General features: G+C 37.3%; 1 protein-coding gene across 1 annotated transcript; it reads left to right on the plus strand.

Moving 5' to 3' along the window:
* Positions 1-410: 410 nt before the first annotated feature.
* On the plus strand, positions 411-13,214 carry sh3rf2 (SH3 domain containing ring finger 2). Its single transcript, XM_056250309.1, has 10 exons — positions 411-771; positions 2,346-2,606; positions 3,147-3,242; positions 5,242-5,547; positions 9,081-9,202; positions 9,534-9,704; positions 9,853-10,094; positions 11,663-11,952; positions 12,049-12,338; positions 12,627-13,214. The coding sequence occupies exons 1-10, from the start codon at positions 415-417 to the stop codon at positions 12,805-12,807; spliced, it is 2,316 nt and encodes a 771-aa protein (XP_056106284.1). The 5' UTR covers positions 411-414; the 3' UTR covers positions 12,808-13,214.
* Positions 13,215-13,487: the final 273 nt, after the last annotated feature.

The raw sequence follows: 13,487 nt of genomic DNA on the forward strand, positions 1-13,487 counted from the left end.
TTTCGTGTAATCCAGGTAGACGTGACATGACGTCACGTGCTGACGACTCGCCCGATCTTGATTTCAATGAAAACTTGCTTCTCATCTCTCTACAGTATCATAATAGCACAAATGTATCGAAATGTAAGCGTAATTAAGCTAGAATATAGATATATAAGCTAAAAATATACACGTGTCGTGTCTGCCTTTATGTCGTTCGCATTGTTCAGCGTTCACACCTGTTTACATATTGGCTACGCGTGATAAACAGGTGTTGACGGAAGTAGCCTACACGAGCTATTAGCAACATGTTTACTTTGAAAAATTATTGTATAATATTATGTATTTTTGCTAAAATAGTTATCGAATATTGTGTGAAGCTTGTGATCATGTGTCAGGTGTGCAGGAGGAGTGTGCTGTATGATTGAGTCCTGTATGATGGAGGATCTGGCTGTTTTGGACCTGTTGGAGTGTCCTTTGTGTATGGAGCCTTTAGACGTGTCTGCCAAGGTTTTGCCGTGCCAGCACACGTTTTGTAAATCATGCCTTCAGCAGCACGAGGCATCACACCACCATCAGATGTGCTGCCCAGAGTGCAGAACTGCTGTTCCAGGATCAGTGGAGGAGCTTCCCACCAATCCGCTGCTAGTGAGACTCCTAGAGAGCCTCCAGGAACGGGTTCCACTGGGCACACCGAGGGACAGATCCGGCAGATATGTGAGCTCTACAGTCCAGGAGAAACTTTTAGGCAGTTACATTCAAGATCTGCCCAAACAGGAGCAAGACACACAAGTAAGAAGTAGGCTACATGTACTTTTGCTGCTTGCATTAGAGTGTGAATAACGATTTGAAATGCACAGACTTAAAAAGCTGCCTTTGTCTTTCTTTTTTTGTGTGTAGCTGCTGTATTTTTTGACATGCAGTTGAGTTGGTCTTGCATGCATGTCAAGACTTAGGCTTGTTTGCGTTTCTTTCTGGATTAAAATTCTTTCTGGTTTGGTCACACTTTATATTACTGTAATATATATATATATATATATATATATATATATATATATATATATATATATATATATATATATATATATATATATATATGAATGATCAATTAGTTATGACAACATATGTTTTTACTTTGCTTTAACTCATCAAAATTAAGTTAAGCCATTTTAAAGTTATACAAGTTTTTTTAAGTCAGTTTATTGTGATTTAAGTTCAAATGACTTAAACATCAAAGTTAATTGTACTTAAAAATGTAAGGCAGCAACTTTTTTAAAAACTTCTGTGTACTTACATAAAAAAAATCAATGCGCTTTGTTCATGTATTGCAAAACACTTTTGCTGCTATTGGGATACGGGTAAGGTTAGGCAGAAGTTTGGTGGTATTGGTAGATTAAGAGTGGGTATAACGGGTAAGGGAAGGGTCGACAGTGTAGTTAGATGTAAAGAAATTCATTACATGAAGGTATTTAAAAAAACAAAAAAATACATTGTAAAAATATAAACAATAAATGCTTGTACCAAGTGAATAATTTAAATGTTAGTACATACAGTACAATGCCCTTACTATAAAGTGGGACCAAAATTATTATTATCATTTTTTAAATGTTATGATGTAGATTTATCATTATGCTGAAAATAGTGCTCAAAATATGAATTATTTCCAAAAAATCTGTCCAGAATGTATCATATTACATTGTGTCTGTTGTCATGCCAAATCAAACATGATGTTTGTTTTTCGATAGAACAATAATCCTGCGCAGCGTAAATTATGATGAAATGTGTATTTATAAATAAATCAGTGGGTTTGGTGTTGGGATGTATGGGAGGTCAGTTTGCCTTTCCGACCTGCTTAAGAGCTCAATTATCTCTGTGTGTGTTTAACAATGTCCACTGAAACACACAGGGCCTTGGTTTAGTTTAAGTAGGTCGGTGGATTTGAGTTTCAGTTGTGAAAAAAGCCATTGAATCGGCAGCCACAAACAGTAACTCTGTTTACACACTTGGGATGCTTTTGAGCTCTTGGGAAACTTTCCGCACTGCATTTCCCATTCCATGCTAATTTAGTAGACATGCATTAGAAGTACTAGAGAGACAGTATACAATAAAGAGAGCTGTTAGATGCTGTGTTATTTACAAGTATACATACATACATATATAATATGTCATTTCATAATTGTTGTGCATTACGGTAATGAAAATTAAGTTTTCGGCATTGCAGTAATAAGAATTGGATGTATTTAATTGTCATGCTGATAATGCCACAATGTAAAAGTATAATGGTCCTACAATGGCTTCATTATTTTTTTTCTTTAGAATTTGGAGTAAAATATGGCATTGACAGGCTTCCTTTTTATTTGTTTCAGGTTCAAGCCCAAGCTTTATATGACTTCCAGGGGAATGCACCTGGGGAGATCACAATGAAGTCAGGTGACATCATTTATCTGCGGTGGAAAGTAGATGATAACTGGTATTATGGGGAAAGCAAAGAGAGCACTGGTCTGCTACCAGTCAACGTGGTGCGAGTCATAAGTGAGCAGCCGCTGGCCCTCTGCCGAGCACTTTATGACTTCAATGCGAACAATCTGGATCCAGACGACAGCAAGGAATGCTTAACCTTCTTCAAGGTCAATCTCTTCTTTTTAATCAGTGTACTACCACAGTTCAGTTTTGTTGGTACAATGGCCACGAAACTTAATCCATGCAACAACAAAAAAAAAAGAAGGAATTTCATTACATTAACAAAAGTGGCATCTGCTAAAATGATTGATTTTTATGTGTGTCTGAAGTGACAAAATACTTCTTTTGGCCATTGTATGTTAAACTTAAGCATTTTGAGTATTACATGCCCCATTTGTGTGATTTATAGAGTAGGAACTGGGAAGCAAATACATTTCTTTTCTTTGGGCTCTTTTATGTAGCAGTATTGTTAGTCACACCACAGGACTTGAATTATATAACAGTTCTGACTCAGGCACAGCTTCCATTAAAGGACATTTCCCGGAGTGTTTTCTTCTTCTCTGAGAGCAGATGGTCCAAATGGGTCTGGATCCGAGTTAAGGGTGTAATGGGCCTGCAGCGTAGAGTGATTTGAGCCAAGTAAAACGTCTTCAGGGACGTCCATGCACCCTCAGCTGCCTAACGGCTGTCTCTCTTCCCCCCCACAGGGAGACAGCATTACTCTCATTAAACAAGTCAATGAAAATTGGGTCGAAGGTAAACTCGGAGACAAAGTTGGGATTTTTCCTTTGCAGCTCACAGAGGTAAGGCAACAATTTTTTTATTCTAGATTTCAAAACATGGAGAATCTCTTTGAAGAAATGTTCAGATTCAGATCATACTTAACCCCAGAAATCAAAATATAAAAAAGCGTAACATTTTACAATAAGGTTTCATTAGTTTACTACATTAGTTAACACGAACTAATAGTGAACCGCAGTTCTACAGCATTTATTATTCTGTGTTAATGTTCATTTCAACATCAAAATCAAAAGTTGTTTTTGTTAACATTCATTAGTTAATTCACTGTGAAGTGAAATGAACAAACATTGAACAGCTGTATTTATATTAACTAATGTGAACAAAGATGAACAAATATGTTAGTTATTACAGTAACTAATGTTAACAGAGGACCTTATTGTAAAATGTTACCAAAAAAAGAAATATTTTGCACAAAGAAAAGAAAGCCTATTTTTAAATTGAGTAGATTTTCCCCTCATTACTGTAATGTAAAATATTGGAAATAATGTTGTTTTCATTATTAAAAAGACCATAAATTAAAGACAGTACAACAGTGATACTTTCAATTATACTTTAAAATCTGCTTTACAATTTAAACCAGGGGTCTTTTTCTGTTATATTTATGAAGGTTAGTGTTGGACTACAATAACTTGCTCATAGTATATAGTATATGATATTACTATATTCACATACTTTGTTGTGAGGCTTACATTACATTGAAAGCCACTAAAATAATCATTCAAAATGTGCATAGAGTTGTACATTACATTTTAACTTTTAATGTGGAAGGGCTAATGAAGCATGTAGCTGAATTTACATATTTTCGGTCATTTTTAGCAACTTTTTGATTTGTTGATTTTTAACAACCCCTCAGAAAACAAACAAACAAACAAAACTAATGGACAGTGTGACAAACTAAAACGACTTCAACTCTGATTAAATGTAGTAGTGGACTCTTGAACTTTAGCTTCGGTTGGAGTTAACTTCATAGTTTAAAATGCATATTTTTATATTTTCTTCAGCAAAAATGAGTTTGCGATCGAACATTAATTGGAAGGACCCCTGCAGTGCCGCCACATACAGTACCTCCTGTTGACGACCCCTGATTCAAGCAACTACAGTAATGAGAATATTGTGGACCATTGAGAATGAGGGATATTTGCTTAATTGTCATGAAAATAATGTCACAGCACGAAAAAAAAATAGACTCCTTTGTGCAAAATATCCTATTTTTCTTTTGATTTTAAACATAACCCAGATATTCCTTGACTATTTTGTTCTTTCTAAGCCTTTATGCAATAATACGCTAATTTAAAATGACGTAACTCACTGCTTTGTGACGCGAAATCTTCGTCACTATTTGGGAATCTTTTCAATTTTCCGCTAATCGTTTTCCCTGTTTAATGTCACGATTAAATTCCGAACAATAGGCCCTCGTCTCTTAGCACTCGTGGTGTCGCCAGCTACTTACGGAGCGTGATAACGGGCTTTTAGACGTGGTTAGTGAGCTTGCTATCTCTGACGCAGCAGTTCTGTGCCTGAGATGTGCATTCTTCCGCCACTGCTGCTCCGGTGAACCTCATGTGTCGCTGGATAATCAAGCTCCAGATGGCTTTTCATTATCCATGCACTGAATTAAATCTGAGGTTAGTCAGATAAAACAGGCAGCCAGCCTCCCTCTCAGCGCCAGTCGGGCATCTCAGCGGTGACCAGCCAGGCGTGAAGGCACAGTAATGCTGTCTTTTTCTTTGGTGGCAGAGCAGCACATCATGGGAAAAGGGAGGGGGAGTGTCACTCCTGCCCACATGTGCTGCACCAGTCCATCTTAACAGTGCGTTCCTCAGATCCAGCTGCCTTTTAGGAAGTTTAGAGCGAGCAGGTGGGACTAATCGCTTTTAACTTGCACTTTTCTTGCTGGCAAACTCACAGCGGGTAAAGTGGCTTATGCAGATGAGAGCCAGCATGTCTTTATTGTGCATCTCAGCTTCTTTTTTAACCCTGATTTGTGTCTTTCCGCTGTAGCCGAATCCGGCGGCGTACGAGCTTCTGGAGAAACGCAAGAGGAGGGACTCAGTGGAATCGCACCCACGGAGCGCCATCAGGGTCAACGCAGACGCTTGCGTCCACAGGCGGCTCACTGGAGCGTCCCACAAGTCGGCCAGGCCTCCAAATGTCAGTCTCCTGAACAGCCTGAACCATCCTCCTCTCAGCCAGAGCCAGCAGCCAGCTCACATCAGCTCCACCGCACAGCCTTCCTCCAGCAAGACGCCACATCTCGGCACGTTTAACAAACCACGTCTGAGGAGCTCTCACAGAAACTTGCCTAAGGTGAGCAATCCCTGTTCGGGGCTGTATTTTGATCACATTTCTTTGTGTAGGAATGACGATTGGCTATTTATGTGCTACGCAGACATGCGATTAGTGAGCCATGCGTGTGTTTTTGTCATTCAGTGCTGTGATTTAGCTACACTGGGTGTTTTTTGGATGATAATTCATGAATTTAACATCCTATTCATTATTGGTGAAGGAGAGAGATGATGAGTCAGAGATCTTCATTTTTAATGGTGAGGCAATGTTTGTTTTGGTTATCTGTGATCCTTCTTGTATAGAAAAGGAACAATACTTATAATATCTTAATGTGCTCATGATGCAGATTTACCTGCTTCAATCTCACGAGATTTTGGCAGTGTTGCAAATGAGATTTTATTAGAAACATAATGCTTTGAAATCACTGCTAATGTATGTGATTTACCTAAAATGAGCAGTTACTTTCTTCATGTTTTCTCCTAAAAAATGTGTACAAATATTTCTCTCCGCTGTCAGTGTGAGATGTTTTGCTGTATGAGAGGAAGGCAGCGTGCCTGAGAGCTAAAAATGCCCCATTCTCTGTTGCAGCTTTACAAGCTCATGACTCATATAGGGTTACATAACACTTTCCTCTTATCTGGTTGAAAGGCTCATTCCTCTCCACTGAGCAGTGACTCTCTCTCTCTCTCTCCCATCCTGCCATCAGTTGTGTCATTAATAGATGGCGAGGAGAACATCGCATCATGGAGAGGCGAGTCACTCGGGGGTCGGTTAACACTGGATTTTTCTTCAGATTGTGCAACACTGTGTGAAGTCATAGGAAACATGCCCACTCTTTCTGACTCAGCAGTGTCATTCAGATAGAAGAAAAATATTTAAAGCAATAGATCGCCCAAAAATAAAACTGATGTGATTATTTAGTAATTCATTGTTGGTGCAAACCCTTCATGAGCTTCTAATGGAACACAAAAGAACAATATTGCAGAATCTGCTGGCTGCTCTTTTCCATAGGTGCGGTATCATATAATTTCACCAGAACTTTGAGGGCAAAAAAGGTCCTTTGTCTTTTGTCAGTAGATGTATGAAGCACAGCTCACACTGAAGTCACTTTCAAACCAAGCTGCTGTCTGTTGGTTGATGCTTTGTGTTCACATGACCAACTTGAACTCATATGCATGGGGAAATCTTTCGCCCTTAGACGTGAAATTCACAATCGCATTGATTCTGATTGAAATAACTGGATGTCTGTCTTGCAAGACAATCTTTAAATATGAAGTTGCAAATAAAAGGATAAAAGCAAATGGGTTATCTAAATATGATCTGTGAAGTTGGGTCTCCTATGGTTGGTTATAACAGAGCAATATTCTTGTCAAACAATCTCTAGTCAAAAACCTGATCATTTTGAATAGGCAAAGTCTTACAAACTAATTACATTTCTTAAAAGGCAAATATTAAACATCTCCAAGAAAGTTATAAAGGATGGACTCACTTTATATTAAGTATCAGTAAATATTATGTACTGACATTTAAATTAATAATAACGTGATACAATGCTTTTTCTGTGTCCGTAAATGTTTTTAGATTGTACTTGCATAGCAAATACCTGCATGTAATCACAGCTGTAACTCATTTCTGTAATTACATCTACAATTACACTGTTGACCCTTCCCTTAACTAACCTTTAGACTTACCATAAAGCCTGTCTCTAACTTTACCCGTTTCCCACCTCAAAAGCAGCAACACGATATTCATTGCTCCTAACAATTTTCTGTTACACAAGTACATACTAGTTAAAGACACCCACATTGAAAAAAAAAAGTTTTTTTTTCAAAGAAAATAAAATTTCAGTCTTTCTACATCCAAATTTCATGTTTAATTCAATGGGTCACTTGCTGTTTATTTGTTATTATTTCTAAAATTTACTTGCCATTTCTGAGTGAACATGATCGCAAAGTAAATCCTACACCAATTTATTTTCAGTGATATGGACTGGGACCGAACTTCCTTTCTTAAAATAAATGCTCTATTGTACTCTTGTTGCACTTTTAAGATACAATTTTGGATTGCAGCACTTCTTATGTTAATGTTACCGCCTCGCTAGGATGAATCACCTGTGCTGTATTTCTCATTTGTACGTCGCTTTGAATAAAATGTGTTAATGTACTGTCTAGGCCTTCTGTGTCTTCTGTGGCAGTGCTGATGTAACTAAGCTGTAATCCCCTGCTCTCTCTCAGATAATTATTATGGGACGTACTGTAGGTGTAAGTGTTTAAGAGAGGCGTGGAAATTGTCAAAATTACAGAAACTCTACAGGATTCACAGATCGGTCTCTTGTTTCATCATGCTTTTGTAATGCACTAATATTAGACTGGATCTCAGTTTAAGAGAAAGACTCAGTTGCCCAGACGTATTTCTCCGACAGTCCATGTGACTCTTCCACGAGCCTGTGGCCTTAATGTTAGTCGTTTGTTATCAGTGAGGAAACATCTCAGTCTAAGGCTGATGTCAGAGATATTTCATTTGGGTTTATGTAAGAGATGTGTATGTAACTACTCAAAATAACTCCTAAATTAACCTAAAAACTTCAGTTATGTTTATAGTTGGGTTTAGGGATTGCATAAAAGTTGGAAATTCTTAACTGTTACATTATTACATAATTAATTGGGTAACTTTCTACAATAGTAATATGTCATTAAACTCACATATTTCAAGTTCTTCGTGGTCTTTGATTCATTTTTGTTCTGTCAGATTTTGTCTTGTTTTTGTTTAGCTTTGCTTTTGACTTGTTTTGTTTTCAGGCTTGTTTATTTATTTTTTCATTGTTTTGTTTTATAATGTCTTATTTTATGTGTCATTTGTTTGTGTTGACTTTTGTTTTTAGTCTTGTCTTTTGTTTCTGTCTTGTTTTTTGGCTTTGTTTTTGTCTTGTTTGTTTTCAGGCTTGTTTTTTTGTCTTGTCTTTTTGTGTTGTGTAGTTTTGTTTTATCGTGTCTTACTTTGTCTCTTTTGTTTGTTTGTTTTGTTTTTACTGTTGTTTTTGGTCTTGTATTTTTTGTTTTATTTTGTCTTGTTTTTTGTTTGGCTTTGTTTTTGTCTTGTTTTGTTTTCAGGCTTGTTTCTTTTTTTGTCTTGTCTTTTTGTGTTGCGTAGTTTTGTTTTATCATGTCTTACTTTGTCTCTTTTGTTTTGTTTTTACTGTTGTTTTTGGTCTTGTCTTGTTTGTTTTGTTTTGCTTTGCTTTCATCTTGTTTTGTTTTCGGTTTTTTTTTTTTTTTGTCTTATCTTTGTGTTGCCTTGTTTTGTTTTATCTTGTCTGTCTTTTGTCTTTTTTGTTTGTTTGTTTTGTTAATTAGTTTTATTAAAGTACTAATAAAGTACTACTCATTGTTTTCATATGTTAAAAGACATGTTGTCAAGGGTCTACATAAGCACGAATGTTTGAAGGTCAACAAATCTATGGAAGTGTTTTCAAAAACCTGTATTGAAGATATTACATTGCTGTCAGTGTTTGTGTGCAGAGACAAAAATCACCAGTTACTTTCTAACTATTACAGAGGGACAGGACAATGAATGGTGAAAGTCCGCCAGCCATTACCATGGCACTGATTAACCCCCAGTCGTCCCCCGTATCATCAGAGAGCAAGATGTCTGCCACACAGCAGCTCTCCATCAGTGTGTGAGTGCTTTTGAGATCATATGTAACTTTGAAGAACACCTAAAAGATTGTCTTGCATTGAAGCGCAAACATTTTAATTTAATTTTGTAGATTGTAAAGATCTTTAGTTACTGTGTCTCTTTGTGGCCTAGAGACATTTAGGAATTAATTCCTTGGGCTTTTAAAGCGACAGTTCACCCTTTCTTTTCCTTTTTTAAATAATTTTTGAAGAATCTTTACATTTCTCATACAGCAAAAAAAGTATGGGTTTGAGTGAGTAAATAATGACAGTATTTTCCTTTTCGGGTGTTTGGCTGCAATATTTCTTCAACCTGATGTATGATCTGTTTAGGTGTGCAGCGCTGTATTCCTACACACCCCATCGCTCTGAGGAGCTGGAACTGAAGAAGGGTGAAATGGTGGGGGTTTATGGGAAATTCAAGGAGGGATGGTTGCGTGGACTGTCTCTCAGAACAGGCAAAGTAGGGATCCTGCCGGCCAACTATGTTACCCCTGTACTCAGGTGAGCAGAAAAATAACTTAACAACTAGAGAATGCAAACATTTTTTTTGTGGAACATTTTAGTTCTAATTGGAACCTTTTTATTTTTACGAGCACACGCCTATTATCTTGATAATCAAGTTTACAGTAATATACTAACTTTCTCACAGAACATCTGCAAGGTTTCTTGAACAAACCAAACCTGCTGTTCCTAATACAAGCACAGTATCAACAAAACGACACACCCCACACAAGCCGCAGGCTGTAGTCCTGGCCCTAGACAGAGTAAACAGCGACTCCCCATCAGCTACAATGGCCGTGATGTCATCTGCCGGTCCCGGGAGAGCACCGCAGCCGGGTGGAAAGCAGGGATGGAGCACAGTGAGACGCGCCTTCCATGCCACACACAGGGGTGAGAGCCAACAAGCCCCAGCACGCTGTGACAACATTAGTCAGTCTTTAGCTTTTGCAACTGTTCTAAATCAAAAACTAGTCCAATTTGTGTTTTATTTGCACATTTTGTCCTTGTAAGTCAATATACATTACCAGTCAAAATTTATAGTACGTTTTTTTTAAAATGTTTTTGAAAGTCTTTTATGCTTTGATCAAAAATACCATTCATTTGATCAAAAATACTGTAAAAACAGTGATATTGTGAAATATTATTACAATTTAAAATAACCGCTTTCTGTTTGAATATATGTTAAAATGTAATTTATTCCTGTGATGCAAAGCAGAATTTTCAGCATTACTCCAGTCTTCAGTCACATGATCCTTCAGAAATCATTTTAATATGCTAATTTGCTGATCAAGAAACATTTCTTATTATTATCAATCTTGAAACCACTTGTACTGCTTAATATTTTTGTGGAAACTGTGATATACTGACCCTTCAAAAGTTAAAGGGTCAGTAAGATTTTTTTTAAAATAAATGAATAGTTTTATTCAGCAAGAACACATTAAATTGAAAAAGTGACTGAAGACATTCATAATGTTACAAAAGATATGTATTTCAAATAAATGCTGTTCTTTTGAACTTTCTATTCATCAATGAATCTTACAAAAATTATCACAGTTTCCACAAAAATATGAACCAATAATAATTGATCATTGATCATCAAATCAGCATATTAGAATGATTTCAGAAGGATAATGTGACACTGGAGACTGGAGTGACTATCTGAAAATTAAGCATTGCATCACAGGAATAAATTACACTTTACAATATATTAAACTAGAAGAAAGCTATTTTAAATCGTAATAAAATTTCACAATATTACAATTTTTTTATGTATTTTTGATCAAATAAATGCAGCCTTGGTGAGCATAAGAGACTTCTTTCAAAAACATTAAAAAAAATCGTAATTATTCCAAACCTTCTACCAGTTGTGACTCTGTAGGGCCACTCTACAAAACAGGTACATTTTTTGTGTACCTAATTAAAATGTGTACATAATTAATTTTCAGTTCACCCAAAAAGGAAATCATTTACTCAACTCATCATTCAACAACTCATGTTGTTCCAAATATGTATGAGATTCTTTCTTCTGTTGAAAACAAAAGAAGATATTTTAAAGAAGGTTGAATATAAGAATGTAATCAAACAGGTGACGGTGTCCATTGACTTCCATTGCAATTTTTTTTCCTTACTATGGAAGTCAATGGGTGCTGTCACCTGTTCGATTACCAACATTCTTCAAAATATGCTCTTTTGTGTTCAACAGAAGTAAGAAACTTATACAGGTTTGGAACAACTTGAGGGTGAGTAAATAATGACACATTTTTAATTTTGGGGTGAACTATCCCTTTAATTTTCATGGAAAAAAATTATATATGGATTATTCTCTCTTCATATATTTTTATAGATTAGTTGACATACAGACATTAACTTGCATGGGCTGTGTTTCTTCTGCAGCAGTTATATTTGTGTATTTGTTCAGTCTGATGCAATGATTCACTTCTGCTTGACCTTTCGTTTAGGGTCGCCTCACCACGGAAGCTACAATTCACATTCCATCCTAAGCCTTCAGCCTCCTCCTCAGGATTTGGGACAGATCTATACTTTCGGTCGTTCACCCGTTCTTCCCAAAAAGAGAAACGGGCTGTTCTCAAACCCCATTAAGACGCAGCATTGGGCGTATGAAACAACAGCAGCACCCTCTGCTGGTGGATATCAGCCGGTCTACAGGGACCCTGTCCAGAAAGAGGCCAGCACAGCTCGTCAGTCCATTCTGGTTAAACCAGAGGCTCATAAGCACAATGCAGAGAAGGTAAAAAAATGTTTTAGGAATAATAGGATCTAATATTTAAAGGCACAGGTTTAAATGAATAACATAAGCATAATTTGTTTTTTGATGTTCTTTTAGCCAGTAAAGTCAGTGCGGTTCCTGACTCACGATGCTCCTCAGGCTCAGACAACATCAAAAATGGCGTCCGCCTCATCTGCAGGACATATCTCTGGTTCCCAGTCTGGCCTTTCGGCTCTTGACCACTGGAACCCTTCAGCCATTTTGGGTCGGGATGGAAATACATTAGTTCTTAAAGACACAAAAACACTTCCAGCCAGGAAGAGCACAGGTCAGGATCATGCCACTATGGACTGCCTCTCACTAAATATAAAGCCAGTACTGATCAGCAACCAGTCTGGCTCTAGTAGGTGGGTATTCTTGAGTGTCTCTTTAAGAGGAAGTATTGCGTTATCTGATCTAATTGCTCTTCTGTGGGAAAATTATCTAGAAATGACTGGCAGATAATTTTTTTTCTTCCTCCTGAAAATTGTCAGTTAGCAGATATTATTACGCGATCTCTGGAGATAATGCACCGAAACTGTTTTTAACTGAAAAACATTTCCTGTCAAGAAGCATTTAGATATGCTGTAGCACATTTTGGCTTTTTGTGATTGGTGCGTTCTGTTTTTGATGTTGACACATGGATTTTTCTGCAGATATAGGGTAATGAAGGGGTACAACGCTAAAACAGATGCAGAGCTCACGCTGACGGAAGGTGAAATAGTCATCGTTCAAAGGCCTCGAGCAGACGGAAGGCTTCTGGTGACTCAGGAGATCAGTGGGAAAACGGGCCTTTTCCACATCAGCGTTCTGGAAATACTAGACAAAGTCCTTTGAGAGCCACAGTTTCTTCTGTTGTGTACGTGTTCTCCGACCAGTGCTGTGTTTAGAGTCGAGTCATTTGAGCCTGTTGTGCAATATACCGAAATTTAAAGCAATATTCCTTGTATAACATATGACAGAACACATCATTTTTCATGCACACCCACTTGGCACAAAAACCTGTTGGCTTTTCCTTCGTCATTAGTCAGTTATGACTGAAAACTGTGCCTTTTTGTATGTTGAATCACTGTTTGCACTTTAGGATGGGGTGAGAGGTGGGGGAAGGTTGTTAATTCTGGGAACCAAGTAGCCAATGAGTCTATGGCCTGGTTTCACAGACAGGGCTTAGATTAAGCCAGGATTAGATTTTAGCTCAATTAGGACATTTAAGTGGCTTTTATAAACATGCCTTAGAAAAAAAAAAAAAAAACATTACTGGTGTGCATCTTAAGACAAAACAATGGCACTGACATGTTTTAGGATGTGTCAGTACAAGTTGCTTTCAGTTAAAACAGCTCAAACATGGTTTTTAGACTGGGACTAGCTTACGCCTTGTCTGTGAAACCGGGGGTACGACTGCTGGATTGAAGGAGGCCTAATGACGACTTACTCAAGATTGTCTTTTTCACGCACAAAATTCTGTTGTCTCAATATAGTAAAGGTGGAAACGTTTTGTTGTATAAAATGTCATAGCA

This window comes from Rhinichthys klamathensis, unplaced genomic scaffold, assembly GCF_029890125.1.
Source record: "Rhinichthys klamathensis goyatoka isolate OS25496 unplaced genomic scaffold, OSU_Roscu_1.1 h1tg000068l_1, whole genome shotgun sequence".
Taxonomy (NCBI): Eukaryota; Metazoa; Chordata; class Actinopteri; order Cypriniformes; family Leuciscidae; genus Rhinichthys; species Rhinichthys klamathensis.